Source organism: Ictalurus punctatus, chromosome 1 (assembly GCF_001660625.3).
Source record: "Ictalurus punctatus breed USDA103 chromosome 1, Coco_2.0, whole genome shotgun sequence".
NCBI lineage: Eukaryota > Metazoa > Chordata > Actinopteri > Siluriformes > Ictaluridae > Ictalurus > Ictalurus punctatus.
Window position 1 is genome coordinate 16,076,591 of NC_030416.2, and position 24,217 is coordinate 16,100,807.

Sequence of the window (24,217 nt, forward strand, 5' to 3'; positions counted from 1 at the left end):
CAGGGTCACAGGAAACCTGGAACCTGTCCCAGGGAGCATCACACAAGGAGGGATACACCCTGGACAGGGTGCCACTCCATCGCAGGGAACAATCACACACACATTCACACACCCATTCATACAATTTGGACATGCCAATCAGCCTACCATGCATGTCTTTGTACTGGGGGAGGAAACCAGAGTACCCGGAGGAAACCCCTGCAGCACAACATGCAAACTCCGCACACACAAGGCAGTGGCAGGAATCGAACCCCCAACCCTGGAGGTGTGAGGCAAACGTGCTAAGCCACCATGCGCCCCAATTATAGGATTTTCTTTGTTAAATAATATATTTATGTGATTTTGGTTTTGTGATACAAGATCTGCCATAGAAACAATAACATATTAGATCTAGTGCATTACAAAATTATAGCCAAACAGTACAGTCAGAACTGTTATAAAAATACAAATTAAAAAAACACCTTCTGACCAATCAGAATTTAATACTATTCTGTAAATTCTGAGAATTCAATAGGACTGTGGTATCATTTTGTTTAACAGAACAATTCCTAAATGTTACAGTACCAGGAAACTTGGAAACTTGGTTTCCAGGTGTTCTGAAAATGTTTTTATTTGTTTATTTATTTATAATGGTTATAATCAGTTATAATGGTGTTGTTCCAGGATAGGCACAAAAATAGCATTATGGAAATGTTACAACCCCAACTACAATATTGTGACAATGTTGTAGGAAGATTAACAAAAAATGTTTATATATATATTTATGTGCATATATATATATATATATATATATATATATATATATACACACACACACACACACACACACACACACACACACACACACACACACATTAACTAACTGGGAACATTGTGTGACCTTTCTAATATCACTGTGAAGTAAATCATTATTACAGCAGATGTTTTAAAAACACTACTGAGCCTATCAAAAAAATTACTGAATGTTCTAAGGACATTTTCTGTCAGCTGAGGACAGTTTGCAGCACTGCGCGTACAAAGCTGAATCAGTGGTAGTGGATAAAAGTGGAAAATTAAGTAACGGCAACATGGTTGCATAAACAAAGATTATTACCCCACATAAAAGCTCTTCATTACTGCACATGAAGGTATAAATATAAGTGCAGGTAAGTATGTCCTCCCCAAAAGCTCTCTACCACAATTCCTCTGCAATGCAGTATTATTTGGAAAAACAGTATACCATAATTTATTTAATATGCGTGTGATAAAGAAGTCAAAAGTAATACACGTCTCATAAAATAACTAAAGCAACTTATCTTTGTCCTTACAAAAGAGTCATAAGGCCTTTCTGCAAGCATTTTCCTGCCAGAAAGCAAGATCTTTTTTCCCCCCTCACAGCACTTTCTTTACGTAATACATATGTAGTTCTACATTTCACCCTCAAAGTATCAGATTTCATTATGTTCCCCTCCGCAAGCAGACGTGAGGCTCCCTCGCCCCTCTCATTTAATTGGCCCTGGCTCCTACACTGTGCTATTCTCCAGAGCTGAACCACCAGCAGGAAGGTCCCTCACCACAGCTCACACACTGCAGCCAGAGCAACCCAGCAAAGGCAAGTCCAGTGCCAATTCCATGAATTTGAACTCATCCAACTCTCATTTCAGAGGCAGGGTGAAGGGTCTGAGATACACACCAACAGCATGAATAGAGAATATTATAGTATATTATACAGACCGGACCAAACACATATACATGACAAATACTGTTAAATTACACAGAGACTGTAAAGACAACCAGACTCTGCTTCCTGGAACAGAAGGATGAGGTGAGAGATATACAGTACATAGGAGAGGGTGGACAGAGAAACTAGAGGAAAAACAGACCCTGTATGAAAAAAGGACCAGAAGTCAAGGTGCTGAGACGCTGCCAGGCAGCAAGCAGCTCTGCTCTGAATTTTCTGCATGGCTACAGCGCACATGTGTGACAGAGAATTATATAAGTGCATGGTAGGAATATTAAGCATCAAACAAATCATTTAAACACACAAACATTATAGTGGCATTCAGTTTGTTATCTCTGGATTGTCCTCAAATGACAGAGAGAAAGAAACCATCTCGGCCTATGTTTTAGTCATGTTTTGGCATACATACAAATAAAACGTGAGTAGAGCAGATGTTTCGGGCTGAGTTGAAATAAAGGGTGTGATACTATATACTGTAATACAATACTGTGAAGCAGGGGCTCCTGAAAAGCCTTCATAGGAGATTGCACGTTCGAATCCCAACATCCGACAATCCCAAGAGCAAGAGGCAGAGAGTCATCTCTGAGTGGAAGTTATGGCATACTCTCCTTCTCCTGTCAGTCACAGAGACACTACAGGCATCTGTGAGCTCATGTATGTGGAAGATGCATTAGAATGAGTACATTAATATGAATATAAACCTGTGATTTGAATTACAGCTCGCACTACAGAGCTAAGCTGGTTAAAAAAACTAAGCAGAATGTTCTGATTCAAGAATTCAACAGCAGTGAAGGTTAATGATGATCGCCTCACCAGTTTAAAAATAAACGTTTGCATTTTCCTCTGTCAAATAATTGAGTGCTGACATGGCTGCTGGCATGTTACATGCCATTTAGTGTCATCTTCAATTAATGTGTAGATGTAAACTGATGATAATGCAGCATGATATACCATTTTACGATAATGCAGCACGAAACCCATTTTATCTTGTTTGTATAGTCATTATAGCTGGGAATTATTCCTGTTTGGCATCCATATAATTATAATTATATGGACATGTATATGTCCAAATAATTAAGCCAAATATGATGCAAATATTTCTATACATCACAGAAAGCCCTTGAAAACTGATTATGAATCATTGATGTAAACTATTGAACCTAGAGAGAAATCAGCGAGCTATCATAGCCATGGAAATCCCAGGAGCTGTTTCACGTGTCTGTTTCTGATGAGGGGCTCAGCTGGGTGCTGACCAGGTGAAAATTGTCTGCTGTGAAAATCAGTTATGCTACCTCTGCATCCCAGATGCTGTTTTATTTGCTACTCTTGCCAGGTACCTAGCGCTCAGCAAAGAAGCCTGTTCCAAGTCAGTACAGCTCCAGATATCAGTATAATGTGGTGGGTTAAAAACATGTGGAAAAGCCTTTTACACAGGGCAGGTGGGTCAAGGCCCATTTTTCATCTCTGTAGGCCAGCACAGCTGTCACTGTGATCATTAAAATGTTTTAATATATATCAATGTACTCTTGTGCAAAACTGTAAGAACTTCCAATACACAGAAAAGTAACAAGGCAAGAATTGTTGCTTTTCTCAACCACCCAAAAGACTGATGGGCCTTTCTGAACTTTATATAAACTTGAAAAAGGATATATTGTAGGACATGCTACAAAGCAGACAGGAAAGACGAGCCAGTGATTATATGTATTTAATAGGATATATGTCCACATACTTATACAATGTCTCAAAATACTACCATTTATCTCAGGTTTGTCCTAAAGAAGATTTTTTAATTGTATTGTGTGCCAAAAGTAATATGGCTCAGAAAACAATCCTAAACCAGAACTTTTACTCTTAAGTGGTTTGGTCAGTCCACATATAGAATTAGCTGTTAAATGGACCCACCACAGAGTCTTCCACAATAACAAAGTCTTTGAAGAGACACACAGACCTTTGAGAAGAAACCTAATGAACTTTTTAACACTGGCTCAGCATTTAATCCTCCATTTACTTAGATATTACACATAATTGTTGACTCAGACATTTCATTAACCCTAGAAAGGAACACACACACACACACACACACAAACACACACACACACACACACACACACACACACACCCCAACACACACACGCATAGACATACACATTTGTCTTACTATACTTCTGAGGACTTTCATTTACATAATTACTAATGCAACTTAATTAAAAGGAAAACTCTTTTAGTTTTTAAAATAGAAGCTGTAGCTTTTGTAAAGACTCTCAGATGTTCCTATCCTTGTGCGGACATTCAGTACCAACCAAACTCCACACACATGAAAAAGCAACACAACGTCTATCCTCCTTTAGAAAGCAGCAACAAAGCAACTCCCAGAAACAAAGCAACTTCCTCAGCACTTTCTTATGGAGCTCAGTAAACAACTCGATTCCCATAGATATACGTATCTATAAATAATGATATAGTTTAGATATATGTATCTATACATAATGATATAGTTTAGATATATGTATCTATACATAATGATATAGTTCAGGTTCTGGTTTTATCATAATACACTATCTATCTGAACTATCATTAAAAAAGTTGCCCATGATAACTCTATTTGTTAGTAATATATAACATAATTAAATAAACTTGGGAAACATATTTTTAAAAAGCATTTGAAACCATTCAATATTAATAGATATGAATGTTTACATACATGTGTATATATAATGTTTGTAAAGGTTTTTATGGTAACCCCCCTACATCATGGTACGGACAGTTTTATTCTCAAAGATAGAAATATTTGTAAGTAAATATAGTTTTAAATGATTTAAGCTATAATGTTGTATACACCATAGGCTATCTATCAGTTATATATATATATATATATATATATATATATATATATATATATATATATATATATATATATTAACTTACAGTATTAGAGTTTATTGTAGACTATATGACTCTGACTGCTGAAGCTCTTAATAGCTTGATTTTTCTGTATTTATAATTACCATGCTCCTGAAAGACTCAACATACAGAAATTAAATAAATAAAAGTTCATAATATACATACAATCTGTAATAATAACTACAAAAAGTATTAGCTCTACTGAATAAAGAATATTACTGCTGAAATGAAGCAATAGTGTCCCAAAGGGAGTGAGAAATGAATTCATAAACATTTTTTATTTTTAAATATTTCTCAATTTACTTCAGTAAAAACCAATCATGTCAAATCCAGCGGTTTCGGATATAGCCAGAGATATAGATGTAATATTCTTACCTTAGCTGCAGAGCAGCATTAGTGATTCTGTATAGACTGGATGAAGGTGTGTGGATGAGCTCAGGCTCACAGGAGACCAAGTTTTCCCGGGGGGGAAAAAAACCCCGCTCCAAACTCCGATAATGTCGCAAAAAAAAGAAGTTTTAATCCAAAAGTAACCCGCTCGTTCTCGCTTGGTTTTGTGTCTACAGTCTGTTAAGCACAGAGAGAGAGAGAGAGAGAGAGAGAGAGAGTGTGTGTGTGAGAGAGAGAGAGAGAGAGAGAGAGAGAGAGTGTGTGTGTGTGTGTGTGTGTGTGTGTGTGAGAGAGAGAGAGAGAGAGAGAGAGAGTGTGTGTGTGTGTGTGTGTGTGTGAGAGAGAGAGAGAGAGAGAGAGAGAGAGTGTAAATACAGCTGTGGTAATGAACCACAGGGAAGAGGAGGGGGAGTGGGCAATCCCTTAATAACCTCCCTCTTCCCCCTTCTCTCCCCTTCTCTTCTCCCTCTGTCTCTGTCCCGGTTTACTAAGTAGTTACCCCGTAAGTAGTTGGTAGTTGTCCCGGTTTACTGTAGTTACCCCACTGTAACAACCAAACTAGCTTAGCTAGCTTAGAGGTCTGTATTTAATGGCAAAGCATCACACTTTAAAAGGGTGTTTACTAACTGCATAACAACGTAGTGGAAATAAAATAGCATCAATGAGATGAGCTAAAACTGGCCATTGACAGAATGATTTCCGGACAAACAGCAGCTCCAGCACTGATAACTACATCTCCTCCTATCCATCCTCTGCTCATTGCAGATAAGCAGGTCAAACACTGGACACAATGTGCACTTGCACAGAGAAAAGTAAGATGGAAAAGAATTTATTTATTTATGTATTTTTACAAACCAGCAAGACTGCATTGTTTTTATTTGTATTTAGAGACTACAATAAATTTACATTTACAGCATTTGGCAGACCCCTTTTCCACAGAGGCTTGCAGAGCTTAGTAAAAACATATCCTTATGATAGTACAAATAGGTCAGGGTCAGAATTACTATCAAGCTGGATCCCTGTTAGAGATGAGCTAATACAGAGGGTTGGCACAGCAGCCAAAACAGTATAAAAACAGTACAATATCCACCACCGCTGCTGAAAAAAAATACAATAGAAACCCAATATTTTATGTAGCTGTGATGAATTTAATATTTACCTGATGATAGGTATATTTTATTTGAGAAATCCCACCCTGCTGAAACACAGACAAACAATAGAAAAACTCTTAGAATTTGTAATGGTTATAATGGGAATTGTATTGGTTTTAATGAAAACTGTAATGGTCCCTGTGGGTCTCTACTGGTAATTTGTTGCATTCTATTGTTGGCATGCTATGTCTAATGGATACCATTAAGGACCAAACATGGTAATGGTTTTAATGGTTAGCTGATGGTTTGTAATTGTATTTGGAATGGGGGGCAGTGTTGGCTTAGCAGTTAAGGCTCTGGCCCTGGTGCTTCCAAGCTGCCACTGTTGGGCCCTTGAGTAAGGCCATTAACTATCTCTGCTCCAGGGGCGCTGTATCATGGCTGAACCTACGTTCTGACCCCAACTTCCTGATATGCGAAGGAAAGAATTTTACTGTGCTGTAAGATATATGTGACCAATAAAGACTCATTATATGTAGTGGAAACAATTAGAATTAATATGATGGTTTCTATTGCCCCCCACCTCCCCCCACCCCCCAGCAGGGACCTGTGTGCCAGTACAGATTCAGCTTGACTGATGAATATTCTGGTAATGTTACTTGTGATGTGAAAATAATGTGAATTGTGAAAATAATAAAGTCATGCAAGATACTATCCAAAGAGGTTTTGTTGCAACATTTAAGACATTTCTAAACTTTATTCTAAATTCACAACACCACCAATAACACCAAAAGATATGTCTAAGTCTTTTGGTTACTTTACAGTAATAAGGGTGTATGAAAATATTTAAAATTAAATAAAATGCAAATCCAACCCTTCAGTATACTTATTTTTGGTCTATCCTTCAACTAAACTGCTTGATGAACCATTCACTAGAATGTGAAATCTTTTATACTGATGTACAATAATATATCAACTTGGTTACAGTTTGTTACACTCTTGGCTTTAATACATTATATATATATATATATATATATATATATATATATATATATATATATATATATATATATATATATATATATATATATATATATATATTATTTTATTATAAAATGAAGTTCATCAGGTTAGTTGCTGGTAACATGCAGTTTTACAAAATGAACAGCAGATGGCAGAAGTAGGTTAGTATTTTCTATTTTAGACGGTAGTCATGATTGGTTGTTGTGACGTGACGTCAACTGTAAAGCCGTATCTACACTTCCGGTGTCATGTCTGCACACACGTGCAGTTCATGGTATATTAGACGATAGAGGTTTATTTGATTATTTGTGTTTACCAATTATTAGTGCCATAATGGTTGGCTTGTTCAGTGTTTCTAATCATAGATTTTGTTTATTTATAGCGGTAATTACCGGTAAATTATAACATAACTGGCTACCGCGGTAGAAGAAAGTAGTTTTGGATTTTCCTGGTAACTAAAACAATGTCACAAACAGCAGAGGAAAAGAGCCGCGGACTGAAATTTGCTGAGCAACAGCTTCTCCGTCACGGCTGGGAGCAAGGTGAGATGAGATAGATCAGAGTACTAGCTTCGATTGGTGGATACTGGTTTACTAATTGTTGTTGTCATGTCACCTTAATAGGTAAAGGTCTAGGAAGGGCTGAGAACGGCATCTCTGAAGCAATCAGAGTTAAAGTGAAATGTGACAGAGGAGGGGTAAGAATAATTGCTTCCTGTCACCTGTTCATATAGTATGTGTAAAATCACCCTAACCGTGTAAAGACTACAAAGTGATTATTGTATCGAATGTGTAAAATGTATTGTTTTATAATCCACGTATAAGGTAGAAGTAGCAGTTGGTTGTTTCAGATCTTTGAGGCCATGTGTTTGCTTCTCATTCAGATTGGCCATAAAGAAGGTGAGCAGTTCACATTTCACTGGTGGGATCATGTGTTTAACAAGGCATCTGCAAGTTTGGCTGTGGAGTCAGACCAGGTAGGTGTCCTAAAACGAAGGAAAGCAGCGCACACATTTGCAGCACTTTCGCACTTATTGGTCCATTTGCTTAGTCTGAATCAGAGTGAAAATTTATTTTGTTTGGGTTGGTTCACACTGTATCTGAAACTTGTAAAACTCTTTCATTCATTGGTTAGAAATACAGAGATGAAAAATCACATAGAAATCACAATAATCACCCGAGCATATAGAACATATGGTGCTCAATACATAGTTAGATAACTATATAAATAATTATTTTGTGAATGCATCCACTGTTTCTCTTTTTGTTCATCTGTTAATTTACAGTACACATTTCTGCAGTGCTACAGTTCTGTCCTTTGGCTCAGTTTGTGCCTCATGGCTCAGTTTAGCAGCTGACATATACAAAAAAAAATTAAGCTGCAACTCAAAATACATAGCATGTGCTGTAAACTTCCTGCAGTTAAGTTGATCCTACTGCATTTGGACCGTGCTAGAGTTTGCTTGGAGCCCGATATGAGAGACCAAGAGACCAAATGCTTTATATGTGAAAGCACCCTTAAATTATTACATTACTGAAACTCAAAAACTCATGTGTTCACCTCCAGAAGGCTCACTGACTGCAAAGCATCCATTTAATCCCCCTAAAGTCCCTTGACTAAACTGCATCACTGTGCAGCACATTATTAAACATTTGTTTTATTATGGTCTAGAATGAGGTGGTGGTGAAGAAAATGGAGGAAGAAGAAGATGGAATGATTTCTAACAAGAAGCCACGAAAGGCCATGATGAACAAGTCTATGCTCTATGGATGCTTTGTCAAGGTACAAACTTTGTCAGCTTAGCACACACATATTGGAAAAAATAAAATGTTGAATACAGCCACATAATATAATTTTTCAGTATTCCATCTGTTTGCTGAAGAAGAAATCTTCTACCACATGAAAGACAATATCATTGTCATTTTTATTTTGCTGAGGTCTTGGATTCTAACCTCACTCCTGTCCTGTCTGTTCCAGTCTGCTACTCTCCTCTCAGGGCAGGAACAGCCTGAACAAACCTCATCTGACTCGGAGGACAGTAGCTCTGACGACGAAGAGAAGCTAGATCTTTCCAGCACCAAGAAGTAATTTCTCTCATTTTATTAGTGTCTAGTTGGAAGCTGATTTAGTAGTATGAACTGTATTCAAAGACTAACATTCCTATTGTGTAGCTTTTGTTGTCTGTAATGTGCATGTTTCATGTTTCTGTTTTTCTCTATTTTTCAATAGCATTACCACAATGATCTACACATTTGATTAATAAGAAGAAACTGTGTGTGTGAGAAATATAATATAATATAAAACTGGACTAAATATGACGTTTTCATTTTGTATTTTCACACACCCAGTTTATCTGATGCCGAACTGATGAAAGCATGTGGAGGACGCACTGCACATAAGTAAGGACTACACATCACATTACTTCCTCAGATGTAGAGTCATGCCAGTTATACAGTATTATGAACAGAGCTTGCAGCACTGTTCTATTGAAAAACTTGCATTATATAATAGGAGTGAATGTTAATAGCTAACATGACTATTACAATCATTTTACTGGCTATTGACATTCTAATTATTTTTCTGAATAATTTAACTGCATTACTTTAAACAAAGAAAATATATAATTTTACTTGTACTGTACTGTACTGTATAAGCCTATATAAGCTATATGGCCAAAGGTTTGTGGACACCTGACTATCACAACAATTGTCAGGAATGTCTTTGTATGCCTTAGCATTAAGAATTCCCCTTTACTGGAATTAAGGGTCCCAAGCCTGTTCCAGCCCGACAATGCCCCTGTGCACAAAGTGAGGTCCATAAAGACATGGTTTGCCAAGGTTGGAGTGGAAGAACTGGCATGGTTTTCACAGAGCTCTGACCTCAACCCCATTGAATACCTTTGAGATGAATTGGAACACTGACTGCGCACCAGGCCTCCTCACCCAACATCAGTGGGTGTTCTCCTCATTAATGCTCTTGTGGTTGAATGGACATAAATCCCCACAGCCACGCTCCAATATCTAGTGGAAAGCCTTCCCAGAAGAGTGGCGGTTATTGTAACAGCAAATGGGGAACTAAATCTGGAATGGGATGTTTAACAAGCACATATGGGTGGGATGGTCAGGTGTCCACAAACTTGCTCATATGGTATTTCTTCAGATGTATAAAGCAGAAATTTCTTATTTAATTTAGTCATATTAATTGTGTCTCTTAAATGCTACATTAGATTGAAAACAATTTTAATAATTATGCCATGACCAGTTAAAAACAGATTTAATTAGCATTATTAGATTTAATATAGCACCAGATTTAAATTAAATCTCAAATTCTTCTTAAGTGTTTTAGCAGAAGGCTTAATATTTTTCACCACAATTTACTGGTATTTGGAACTATTCATTATTCCCTCCTAACTGATTAAAGCCACAGTTCCAAAGAAGAAAAACAGCCCCAAAGCGTGATGCTGCCACCATCATGCATACTTCCCCATGGGGATGGTGTTCTTTTGGTGATGTGCTGTGTTTTGTTTTTTTTGGGGTTTTTTTTTGTGCCAAACATATCATTAGTATTATAGCCAACATGTTCAACTTTGGTCTCATCAGACAATAACTCATTATTCCACATAGTTTTGGGGGATTAGATGCATTTTTTAATTAATTTTTTTTTTTTGAAAAAGGCTTCAGTCTTGCCACCCAACTCCATAGCCCAGCGATATGAAGAATTCAGGAGATTGTCACATGTAGGGAGCAGTCAGTACTTGCCAGAAATTGCTGCAATTATATTAATGTTGCTGTAGGCCTCTTGGCAGCCTTCCTGACCAGTTTTTTTTCCCTGATCTTCTCATCACTTTTTGGTGAACGACCTGTTCTTAATAGTGTCACTGTTGTGCCATATTTTTTTTGCTTGTTTCTCTTTACAGTGTTCCTTGGTATATCCAATTTTTTGTAACCCTCTCCTGATTGATATTTTTCAACAATCAGATCCTGTACCTGCTTTATAAGCTCTTTGCACCCCATGGTTTTCCAGTTGGTTGTTAATGATGAGGTCAGGGAAATCCTATAGCAGAGGCTGGGAACCTTTTCAGCTGCCAGAGCCATCAAACGCAAGAAAAAGTTGATTTATTAATTTTTTTAAAGAGAGAAAAAAAAGTTAATAAATGTCTATTTGTTATTCTAGTTGTTATCTTTATGCAATAATAGTAATTATAAAAAGTGGTGATGTAATAAAGGCCATTTCACATTTTGTATTCTTGACCTAACAGCCTGCACTTCACCAAATAGGCCTGTAGGTGGCACTTGGAAGTCATTTAACCAACTGATAATTTCATCAAATGGTAAATCAGTACAAGAGCACTATTTAAGTGAGAATAAACTGAACACTACTTACCATTGATGCGACTTCCAAATACACCGATTAATTTGTCCATTCGGACTGGAAAGTACGATATGAACGTCTTTTTTTTCTTTTAGCCATTTCACCTTTGTTAAAAAACTGAAAACAGACTGACTATGTAGCTTCCAACTGATTTATGAATTAGACTGGAAAATTATCACTCTGATTCACATTGTCCAATGAAATTTGAAGTTTGTTGTGCTACATCGTGATTGGTTTGTGCATATATGACAAACAGGCATCAATTATGAATTATGTAATATTTTAAAATCTGTAATATGTAGAGTTTTAATTGAATTGACACACTAACATTTTTATTTATTTATGGCACACCATATTTTAAAAATATATATATATATATGTATTTTTTAATCTGCAGAGGTGCCAGACATGGTCTTACGATGAGTGCCAAACTAGCCAGACTGGAGCAACAAGAGCAGGAATTCATGGCAAAATATGGCAAGAATAAGCAGAGGGACAAAACCATATCTCTGAGTGAAGCGGCACCCGCTGAGCTTAGTTCTGCATTAGACCAGGGGAGGACAGAGAAGACCGAACAGAAGAAAGCCAAGAAAAAGAAGCAGCATTCAGATGAGCCCAAAGAGAATGGTGTCCAAGACAATACTGCGGCTTCATGGGCGCACAATGAGGAGATATCAAAAAAGCGAAAGAAACGCTCAAAAGACAAAGCAGATTTAGAATCGGAAGATATAACTGATATTTTTGTGGACACTGACACAAAGAAAAAGAAAAAAAAGTCTAAACTGTTTTTGGAAGAGGAAAGTACAGAGATAGTGCAGGAAGGCGAAGTGGCAGAGACTGCTGAACATCAGCAGACAGATGAAAGCATCTCCAAGAAGAAGAAGAGGAAAAAGAAGAAACACTCTGTAAAGAGCAGTGCTCTGGAGGAAGGACGGAGTAAGAACATTGTGCTGGCCAATGAAGAGTCTGAAGAAACTACAGAGAGTCATGAACATGAGCAACAGGAAGAGGGCACTGCTGCACTTCACTCAACACCTGATGTCTACAAGAAGAAGAAAAAGAAGTCCTCCAAGGCCAGTAAAGTCAAGTAACCAGCTACAGAAATGGCAGCTGCTATAGTTTAGACACCAGCACAGCAGAGATTGTAGAAACAGTGGATGTAGAAAAGGAACCATCACAATCCAAAAAAGGAAAAGCAGAGAAGAGGAACTGGAGGCAGAGACTGAGAATAGGTCAATAGATAAACCAACTGAAAAGAAGATGAAAAAGAATCATGCAGAGTGATGCCATGTTGAACTTGGAGGCTGAAAGATACAGTACTGACTTTCTTAAATGCTGATAAATGACTAGAAACACAACATAATATTTATGGTCTGAATATGAATGACACCTCATGATCTTTTGTTAGAGGATCTAGCCTTGGTGTTATTTGTACTGAACTATGAGTCATATATTTTTTTTTTAATTATAATCTTTTTTTTTTTATTTGACCCTCCTGTCCTACAATAGTGCATTTCACCATGGTTCATTCACATGATTTCCTCTCAGATCCATGAACTTGCTCAATGACTTATCCTGTGCCTCCTTTTAATTATACAGTGTACTGAATTGCTAATTGTTAATTCAGTACAATTTTAGACTTGTTAAAATAGACTTTATTCAAATGTATTACGTATATAATACCCATCTTAAGGTATAAGTATCTTGTACCAGCATGACCGAATGGTTTGTTTTTGTGGCATACAATCAAACTGTAAACAAAGCAAACATAACCATAACACCGATTTTTAACCTTTTAGAGCCTTGGGTCTGGTTGTAGACTGGAATGGACCCTGTGAAGTGCTTATTAATGATGATTACCTTAAACCAGTAGTATATCTTTAAAATCTTTACAGAATAAATAGTACGAAAATAAATATAAATACTAATAGTTCCTGTTAATTTTTATACAATTGGAAACTTAGACACACCAGAATTGTTTTTATCCATCTACCAACAATCATTGTGTGTATTCAGCAAAAAAAATAACCACCAAAATTTATAATTTAAGTTTTGTTGAATTTTAGTAAGTAAATTAGTAAATTTCAAGAATTTTCACATCAAAGATATTTATACAGTAAGTTGAGTTACCTCAATCTGTGCAATCTGCCCTTTCATGCATGGGCCTACTTTATCAGAGCGAAGAATTCATTATTTGTTAGAAGTAGACAGGAAATGTAAAAGTGGCTGCCTGCTTTCTAACTTCTGGCTACAAAACTGCCACTGAAATTTTTTTTTTTTTCCATGTTTGTTCATCTTAAACCCTTTGTTGTGAGAGTATCACTACTGTTATAAATGAATTCACATAATAGTCTTGTTTTTTTGGTCACCTGCCAATTCTCATCCACCAGTCAGCTCTCCCCTACTATGCAATAGCTACTAGTCAGGGAGGGTGAAGGCTAGCACGTGCTTACTGTCATACTGCTTAGTGAGTCTATTCCAGTACCCATGATCTATACTCAGCAAAAAAAATAACCGTTCTCTCACATTCAACATACATATTTAGCATACTTATTGTTCGTGCTTCTGACCGGGACACATTTGCTGCTGAAGATGATTGAATGAATTAAGGATTTCAGCTTGATTCTGATACTCAAGCTAACATTTAAGGAATAGTAAAAAAAAACTACAGTTTCAAAAATTAACTACCCCAAAGTTGTTTTTGGATAAAATAATTGGAACAGAAACGTGTAATAAAATATTGTTTTAATCACATTTCCATGATATCAGCGTTAAGATGTGCATTTCATAAAACATGCAGTGAACAGTACTGTTCCACATGTTGTTGGCAGTAATGAAAGAAATAGAGCTTCCCTAAATGTCCTAAATGTTAATTTAACCCCCGAGATTTACAGATGTTTATCAAATCTTTTGAAATAAAAACATACTGGTTTTTGTGAGTAGATTTATTTTGCATACCTTCATGCAAACTTATGTTTAAGAATGCATACTTAAATTTTGGCATACATTCTTTAAATTTTAGTAGACGTACTTGAAAAACATGTATGTATTTAAAATTCTAGTATGCATACTTATTTTTTTTAAAAAATTATGCATATTTTAAAAAATATATGTAGCATGCATACTAGTTTTTTAAGTACCCTTATATGTATTTAGTGTACAACTTTTTTTCTTTTAATGCATACTTATTTAGCATACTTATTGTTTAGTATTTGTACATCATTTTAGTGATTTGTAGTTTCATGTTTCTATACTTAAAGACTTCTATGTATTAGTAGATTAGGTAAAGGTTGCTTAGTTAATTAATCCATTGGGTAAGTTAGTTCAGCTTTAGTTAAATCCTGCTGCAGGGGTGAGTTGCCATAAAAGTAGTGTTGTTGCTTCATGTTCTGAGGGTTGCTGGTTCAATGCTGAGCTCTGGTCATGTTTGTAGAGTTTCATGGTTCCTCTTGGGCCTGTGTGGATTTCCTACAGGTTCTCCAGCTTTCTCCTACCTCTTGCAAACATGTCACTTAATGGTTTAACCAGTGGTCTGATTTGTGAGACTGTCTTGACTCTGACCAGGACACATTTGCTGCTGAAGTTGATCGAATGAATTAAGGGTTTCAGCTTGATTCGGATACTTCGGATACTTAATTATATTTGGTCAAATATAATATATATATAATAAATAAATATAATTATATAAAAATATAATTATATTTTGTTCACATAAAATACAAACTAACAGTATAACCACAATAGCATGAATCTTAACTGGGCATTCAATATATACCAAAAAAGTAATAATTTTTGTGTGATGTTCACAGGAAGAATATCTTTGCACATCACTTGCTTTGCCATCCAGTGAAGGATGGCAGCTGAATTTCTGTTACATTATATATGGTCAACTCTGGAATTCTTGTCACCTTTTACGAAAATTGTCTAAAATGCTTGTAGAACTAAACACAAAACTACTGGAGAAACTACTGACCATTTCTCCAAGAAAAATCACTTTTAAACAACCTTTAAAAAAAAAACCTATTAAAAAAAACAAAAACAAGCAAACGACAGCATTTCTTAAGATATGTGTGTGTGTGTGTGTGTGTGTGTGTGTGTGTGTGTGTGTATATATATATATATATATATATATATATATATATATATATATATATATATATACACACACACACACACACAGTACTGTGCAAAATAGGCACATGTAAAGAAATGCTGTAGCACAATGATGACTTCAAAAATAATTAAATTAAATGTTTTCTACATAAAAAAACTTAAACAAGCAGAAAACATTAATATACTAAACAAAGTCAGTATTAGGTTTGGCAATGCTTTGCTTTTTAAAAATGCAAGTAGCCTCAGGCAAACTTTGTACAGTTTATAGAGAAGTTTTACTGAGCATCTTCAGGAATCTGCCACAGTTGGAGACTGGAGACATTGACTGTCACACTGTATTTGTCAAAATGATTGAAAATGTTCAAACTCCAATATTGCATTTGACCATCTTTATAAATATAAGGTTGAAAATCTCTTTATCATCACCATGAGGAAAATTTAACACACATGAAAATGAAAAATACAGATATTATTAAATAATAATAAAAAGAAACACTAGCCACATTCACAATGAAACTTTAAAATGTCTGAAACATTTGAATATTTTAAAGAAAGAGGAAGCACAAGTGCACTGCCTTCCCCACACAAGTGAAAAAGAAAGTAAGGGTGGTGAAGAAGAAACTAGCTCTGCAAACAGCTGATATCTTAGCAAGTGAAATTATCTAGAATATCATCAAATTAAACTAATATTTCCTATTATAAGATTACAATAAATCAAATAAAAGTTTATTAAATATATTTTTAGACATTTTTGTTTGACTAATTTCAAGCTTAGTCATTCTTTTGGCAGATAATTTAGCTATTTTAAGCATTTATTTCTAGAAAGAAAAAAAATACTTGGCAACAAAAAAGAAAAAGAAAATTTAAAGTTTGAAATGAGTACAAATGTCTAGAAATAGTTTTAATAATCTTATATTTAATTGAATGTAATCTTACTACTGGAAACACTAGATACATTTGACAAAATTCAATATACTGTACACACACACACGCACGCACACACACACACACACGCACGCACGCACGCACACACATATATGGTGGGCTGCAATTTACAGCATAACATTTAGGGTGAATTGTGCCCAGTGTTACCGAGACCCACGGCAACCCTGAACAGGATAAAGCACTTAATGAAGATGAAAGAATGAATATGTGCTTCACACATATATTATGCCACAATAATATGCCACAGGGTGGCGCAGTGAAGAATGCAGTGGTCTAGAAATGTGCACTGAACATTTTATTCATTACTTTTATCTCAATGGTTTATTTTAATAATATACTCTTCACTGAATGTTGTTGTAATATACTAAACAGCTATGTGAGGTATTATAATTAAGTAAAATCTTTCCTCCTTAACAGAACAATGACTTAACAAAAAACAAACTTTCAAGCTTATGTTAAATATGTATATTCTTTTTCAACCTATTCTACAAAATCTAGAAATTACTGCTTCTGAGAGATGCAGCAGTGCTAGAGTTAATTCCACAAAAGACATCACTGCCTCCCCCTCTGCAGCCCACCACTCTTTGCCCCCGTGCCCTCCCCCTTTCCTCACTCACTATGAAAGGAGTGTCCCTCTGTGCTGGCCATTCTGCAGGGCCAGACCACTGAGTCACACATACACAAAGACACACAAACATTGTAGTTCTTGTGGACGTAAAACAAGCTGCATCCAACTGAAATGGAGATCTCAAGTTTTCGGCATCCTAACTCCCACACTGGAGAAGAGAAGTATGAGATGCTGGAGTTGAACAGGAGACTGGAGTCATACCTGAACCATGTGAAGTTACTGGAAGAGGAGAACCAGCTTCTTTGGGGGGAAATCCAGGTCATGCGAAGAAACCAAGACACTGCAGGCCAAAGGAAAGCTCAGGAGGAGGCACTCAGTCTGGCCAGAAAAGAGCTGCAGAATGCCTGGAGAGAGAAGGATCATGTGGAGCTAGAGGTCAGCATCCTGCTGGAGGAGATTGAGGAGCTGAACATACTGAGACAAAAAGAGAAGTCTGCACAGACTGAGGCTAAGAGAAAACTTGAAGAAAGCAAGAAAGCACTGGAGGATGAAAGGAGGATGCAGATCTGGCTGAGAGAACAAGCAACTCATCTTGAAAAAGAGGTCTCTCTACAGGTGCAGGTTCATCAAGAAGACCTGGCAGCCCTGAAGTCCTCGAGTGCGTTCTCAAAACCTGTGCTAATGGCTCCTCAGCACAGCCAGACTTTCAACCTCCAGGGCTTGGGGGAAGAGTACTCGCAGAGAGCAGCCCAGGCCTGGCATGAAGCAGCAGGCATGTACCAGACACAGATGAAGAAGCTAGAGGAGAGCCTGGACAAAACCAGGGCTCACATGACACTGATCAAACAAGAAAAGAAGGAGAGTCAGCTGCAGATAAAAGATTTGGCCAAAGAGCTGGAAAGTGCAACGGCCAAGAGAGAACTGATGGAGAAGAACATGGTACAGCAGAGACAGAGGCAGAATAAAGACCTTCAACATCTTCAGGTAAAAATAAAATGTTTTACTTTCACATGAGGGAATACGTACAGTGTTAAATTAACTTATTATTTTCCAAATATCTGTGTAGCCACAAAGTCTATAAAATGTTATTAGGAAAATAGAATTAGCTTTATAATAAATATGGGATTATGACTCAGATATGGCAAAATGTTTTTTATATTATTATTAGATGCAAAAACAATAACTGGACTTTCTGCCATTGTTTTTCTTTACATTTCATCAGAAAGGGAGCAAATAGTACAAGTAAAAAAAACCTTCATGTGCTCTTCCTGGGTTCTTGGGATAGTTATAGGCTTCCTAAAAGGGTTAGTAAGAGTGAAACACTCAATTGTCCAGTTCTACCTATAATGATTTTATTCATTACAATACACTGATGACCTTCATTGTATGACAATATGCTGAGTAAGAGGTTATGAGTCTCTGATAATGGTATCCAGTGCCATAAAGTTTTCGACCATTGAGCTAAAATTACTTGGCACAGACCTATTTATTGGAATTATAGCATGTGTAACTAAGTAAACAGTATAAAACTCAGTAGATGTAAAGGAAGGACTTGAATGTTCTTCTTATCCCCCTGTCTTTGCAGGCTCATGTGGAGGCCCTGGAGGCAGAGAAGCTGGATCTCGGAGACCAGATAGGTGAGCTGTTGGTAGAGAGTCGAAATCTACTGCAGATGAAGATGTCTCTGAGCCTCGAGGTGGCCACTTACAGGTATCCGTTTACATCTTGGGCCGTATGATGGAAATCCTATGCCTCTTCCTCTTTGGTTTTTCTACATTCTTTAATGTAGACATGACAGCACTGCTATAAACTACAGGATGTAACTGGCATAACTGATATTAATGGAGACAGAAAGAGCTTTAAATAGGTTTTTCCTTATTAGTCCTCCAACGCAGCCCCTCACCCATCTTAGGAAATGGTCTGAAGAGAAATGGAGCTCAGGGAGTCTTTGATGATGCTGGAAAGACATAAGTCTCAATAAGACTTAATTTCTCCATGCAATCGTACCCATGAAATGATTAATATATTTGCAAAATGGTTTAGAAGACAAAGCATTTTCTTCTATTTCGTCTTCTTGAACCTTTGTCAAATTTAGGTATTAAATACATTCTTAAAAAGCTTCACTAAAATCATGACTGCAGCAAATCTTGAATAAAGAATGTAGTATAATATACCTTGTCCATCCATTTACTACAGCCAATTTATTACTGCTCTGTATCTTTTTTTTCACCATCCTGTTGCACTCACACTTGTGCATTTGATGGTGTGTGAGCTCCATTACTACTCACTAGTGTGAAACAAATAAAGTCAGTGACGGTGGCATGTGCACTGCAGATGGTCTAACAATGACAAATCTGACACTTCATTTCCATAACAACAACCCTGGGCTCAAACATGCTGCTTGGGAGAAACACAAGCTTTTATACCTCTTCTTTTCTTTATGCTCAATGTTTTAGAGACTCCATTCCTACACACATTCACCCCTTCCTCCTTTACTGCTGAAATCTAGCGACTACAATCTTCAATCAAAATTTGCTCTGTAGTCATAGTAAGTACACAGGCAATTTATACCAAAATTTAACAAAGGACTACGAAGAAGAAACAGAAAATTAGTGCTCTGTCATTGATTTTAGCTATGATATGTAACCCTCTATCTCTATGGATAGTCTCAGTGGTCTAAATGTATGGTACAATTCATCTTCTGCTTTTCCAGCATAATCACTATACATTATAGAGCTACCTTTCTCTTTGAGGGCAGTGTTGGTGGACCAATAAGCAAAGCATTTACAGTTTATGCTTTCATTGACACCTCTATAAACATTTCCATTACAGCAATCTAATCAACCAAATTATAAGATGTAGAACAACCACACATTTGTTGAAAACTACAGAATTCTACCTTCTAGTTTACTGCAACTTGGTTGTGAACCATAATAATTGACAGAAAGTATTTTATTTCAAAGTATAAAGTTTTATTTTCAGATCATGTTGTGTCTTCATATGTTTACTCAGTATACAGGTAGGTTTGGAGAGTAATGTAAGTATGTTTATAACATACATTTACATTTACATTTATTCACTTAGCAGACGCTTTTATCCAAAGCGACTTACAAATGAGAAAATACAAGCAAAGCGATATATCAAGCAGAGAACATAAATTGCTACTCATTTCTTTCTGTGTGTTTTTAGAACATTGCTGGACAGGGAAAGCCTGAGAGTTAACGACCAATCACCAAGTAAGAGGAACAGGACGGTCTCATTTTTAGGTAAATTTTTAGATTTTCATGTAACTTCAGGATACAATTGTACACAATTTTTCACTTGTGAAAAAAGAGGATCTGCCATTTTACTAAATGAAGCCTGTCCTGGTAATAGCATCCCGAGTCTCCATAGGTCACCAGACCAGATGGCTCTTTTTCCAGTAATGTAAGCTTAGGGATCAATATCCACATTACTCCATTACTTCTGTGTATCCTGATAATGCCTCTGGGAGAATGATTAGGGCTCTATGACCAAGTTTAATATATAGGCATTGTTAACGTTATTAAGAAGAAGCCATGCAGTAGAATCTTTATATTACAATGATTGGGGATTTAAGTACAGTACTGTGATATGACTAGGTTTTTATTTTACATGAAGTATTAGACATATCAATAATGCAAACCAATTCTTATTGTTCTCCAATTTCATTCACAGAAGGAATCACCAAGTCCCCTGGGTTTCCTCCAGGCACTCAGGCCATCTCCTCCTGTCTGTTCAGCACTCCGTTGAATACAACCTCCAGATCAATCACCCATAAAACCAACCTTATGACTCAAACTCCTACATGGAACCTGACACTAAGAACCCCACATGAGACACTCAAGAGACCTCAAACCACTAAGGAAGAGGAAGACATCGTAACAGTAGAGAAGCAAAAACTAGAAACAGCTACATCTATATCCAAAAAGCGTCTAACTGGAGCAGACTCTCATGATCATTATAGTGCTGAGGAGGAAGCAAGCTCTATTGCTTCTGTTTCTTCCTCTGAAGTGTCTAAAGCTGTAGATGAGCATGAGTCCATACTCACTAGAAATGAAGATTTGCAGGAAGTCCTTAAGGCAGAACTTGGACCGGTTTTGTTTAGCACCAATGAAACAGCAATGATTACCTCGCCAGCTAGACATCCCCAAACTCCAGAGAGTGTTTCTTCTAGTAAGCATACTGAGGAAGCAAATAGTTCAGAGGATGGAGATGAAGAGGAGACTGAGGTGTCTAATGAAATGGCTCAAATATCACATGCACCTGTGTCTGCCTGGGAAGAAAATGAAACAGTGATACCAGAAGAGAGAGCTGTAGTCTCTGAGCTAGAGTTGGAGTCTGAGGACATTGCTGAAAACAGCACACAAGAATTTAGGATAGATGTTGATCATGCAGAATTACAGCTGCATGGGGAAAACACTAACAAACCTGCCTCACTATTACTCCAAGACATACCACATTTGTCTGCAGATTCCTTTAGTCCAGCTGAAGATGACAGTGAAATTCTAACATGGGCAGATGTAAAGGAAGATGTTATACATTTTGTTGAAGAAGAATCACTGAAGAGTGTACCAGAAGTAGAGAGAGTGTCTGTGAAAGGAACTGACGAAGTGGAAGAAAAAATGGAAGTAGAACAAGCCGAATGGCCTGGCATTGAAGCACTGGAAGGTCATGAGCTTGATATTAAAGTGCAAGAAGTGGAGAATGAAATGGAACAAGAGAAAAAAGTAGAGCAGAGCAAGGAAGAGGAATTGACTAATAGTGAGGAGGAAAGGATAATAGAGGAAGAGATTGGAGAAAACCTTGGGGAACAAAAAGCAGAGTTAATGATAAATACATATGAAAAAGATAATCTGGTAGCTGAAAAAGATAAGGCAGTGATGGATACATTTGACAAAGATCAGGTAGTTGAACATAATGCAGAAGAGGAGCAGGGACAGAGTGATGAAGATGAGTCATTAAACATCTCTGCATCATGGAGAACTGACCCTGGTGAAGCAGACAGCTATGCTCAGGAGAACACACTAGCAGACACTCGTCCCCTCATACACTACAAGAGTGATGAAGAGACAGATGCCAAGATCCCAATCTCTCATCTGGGTGTGAGTGAACCTACTGAGAGTGAGGAAGAGAGGGAGAAACATGAGGGGGCCAGCCACTGGAGCCAGATAATCGCCAAACGCTTTGACACCATGGAGGATCTATCTGAGGAGCCAGAGCTAGGCAACATAGATGACATAGTCACAGATGGATTAGTTCAAACTGTGTTAAGAGAGAGCATGGATGTGGAGTCCGCTGTTCAATATGAAAGTGGTGACCTTGACTGCCATGTCAAAGCACTAATGCGAGATATTTTGGTAGATCAATCAGAAAGTGACTTCAGGAACAATAGTAATGAGAACAGTCAGGGTGAGGAGGAGACAAAGATTGAGAATCACCATCTGTCAACATTATTGGTTGAGAAACAGGAAGAGAGCTCACAGTTACATGACTGGAGTGCAAGTTTATACAATGAAACCAGGGAGATGAATGAGCAGCAGACTCTTGTGACCACGCAGGCCAATATCAGTGAAGATGACATAACAGAATGCAGGCCCAATACAGAAAACAGGAATATAGAATCTATAGAAATCAATTCAGAGGGTGAAAGTGAAGACAAGAAGTATTTTGACACCCCATTGCCTGAACCATCCCAAGAACAAGACCTGCATTCTGACGTGCTTCTATTCAAAACTGCTATTACCAAAGAACAAGCCTGCCCAAAAGAAGAGGAAGATGTTCAGTCGAACCTGTCAATGCTCACTCATGTAGATTTCACAGATGAATTTTCTCTACACAGTCATCCAGAAAGCCAGACCAACACTAACGACTCAGATCTGGAGGAGCCCAATAATTCTGAGGATGAATCTCCAAATGTGAGCCAGTGTTCTCAGCTGCTTACCCAGACTGAGATGCGGACCCAGCGGCTAGACTGGGAAAGTGCGACTACTACGGATGTAGTCTCAAACACTGATCCATCATTCACAGGCCTTCTCTCATGTTTGTTGAAAGAGGATAGATCTGAAATTTATGATGTTCCTCAAGCAGAGGAATTGGAGAACAAAGAGGAACAGCAATATGCAGTGGACAGTAATAGTGGTGGAATGGGTGAAAATGCTGACAGCCTTCCACAAGAATGGTACAATTTGGGCCAGGAAATTACAAGTGCATCCCATAGCATCCTTAGCACTACAGACGAATTTGGTGATGTAGAAATCGAGAACAAAAAAGACAATATGGATATTGTCGAAGGAGATGCTCTAAAAGAAGAATGTCAGACTAATGAAAAAGAAAATGACCTCCACAGCTTCTTTAGTTCAAGCTTACAGGAGGACATTTGGAGTACATCAAAATTTGAGATGGCTGCTACATATGACCCAAATGACCAAATGGAGACTGAGAGGTACTCATATGACAGAATTAATCCAATCCAGACCATGGCCTTTGGGGAGGACTGGGGAAATCTTACCATCAACCAACAGCAAACCACCAGCTGCCAACCACCAACCAACAGCAAACCCGACAAAGACATGGACACCTTTATACCTCAATCAGTGGAGGAGGAAGGGGAAGAACAGAAGATGTCACAGGCCAAACAGTTACAGTGTAAAGATGTGAAAGATGGGGATGAAACTGTCCATGCAGAGGACTCCACTGATGAAGGTGACTCCTGGTCTTCTGGTGAAGAGTAAATTCGTTCTACAAGCATTATTCCGCTCACAAATGTTCAACAACATTACATTTATTAATGTACTGCAGTAGCGCAAAATGGAAAGGGGAAGAGTGGGGTAAAACAGTGAGAAGTATAACTATTGCTTATCTGTGCCTTGGAAATAAAGAAAGTCTTGTCTTGATTGATAAATATTAGTGCATCTCATACCTAATTGATCTGTGTAATGATGCTGTTCTCATTAACTTTGGCATTGATATATCTACCTTTTTTTTATTTTATTATTTTTTAAAAATTGTTTTTAGGTGAAACAAATACAGATGGGATTTTTGAACAATATATCATAATAAACAATATTTGAGTTG

The 24,217-nt window shown here is 37.2% G+C and overlaps 3 protein-coding genes across 4 annotated transcripts in view; 2 read left to right on the forward strand and 1 right to left on the reverse strand.

Moving 5' to 3' along the window:
• The window catches only part of pear1 (platelet endothelial aggregation receptor 1), a 37,737-nt gene extending 32,471 nt beyond the window's left edge, over positions 1-5,266 (reverse strand). Inside the window, exon 1 of one of the 2 annotated variants that reach the window (XM_053681853.1) lies at positions 4,997-5,266. The gene's annotated coding sequence lies outside the window, so the exon portion shown is untranslated. The remainder of the gene's footprint in view (positions 1-4,996) is intronic. The other variant, XM_017472644.3, reaches the window with a different exon arrangement.
• Positions 5,267-7,347: 2,081 nt separating this feature from the next.
• gpatch4 (G patch domain containing 4) lies at positions 7,348-14,438 on the forward strand. The gene is made up of 7 exons (XM_017480699.2): positions 7,348-7,667; positions 7,749-7,822; positions 8,009-8,101; positions 8,797-8,907; positions 9,103-9,209; positions 9,474-9,524; positions 11,894-14,438. Exons 1-7 carry the CDS (start codon positions 7,589-7,591, stop codon positions 12,585-12,587), a joined length of 1,209 nt encoding a protein of 402 aa, XP_017336188.1. The 5' UTR covers positions 7,348-7,588; the 3' UTR covers positions 12,588-14,438.
• A 2,609-nt stretch (positions 14,439-17,047) lies between these two features.
• Positions 17,048-24,217, forward strand: nes (nestin). The gene is made up of 4 exons (XM_017472665.3): positions 17,048-18,106; positions 18,708-18,832; positions 20,312-20,388; positions 20,819-24,217. The coding sequence occupies exons 1-4, from the start codon at positions 17,294-17,296 to the stop codon at positions 23,872-23,874; spliced, it is 4,071 nt and encodes a 1,356-aa protein (XP_017328154.2). The 5' UTR covers positions 17,048-17,293; the 3' UTR covers positions 23,875-24,217.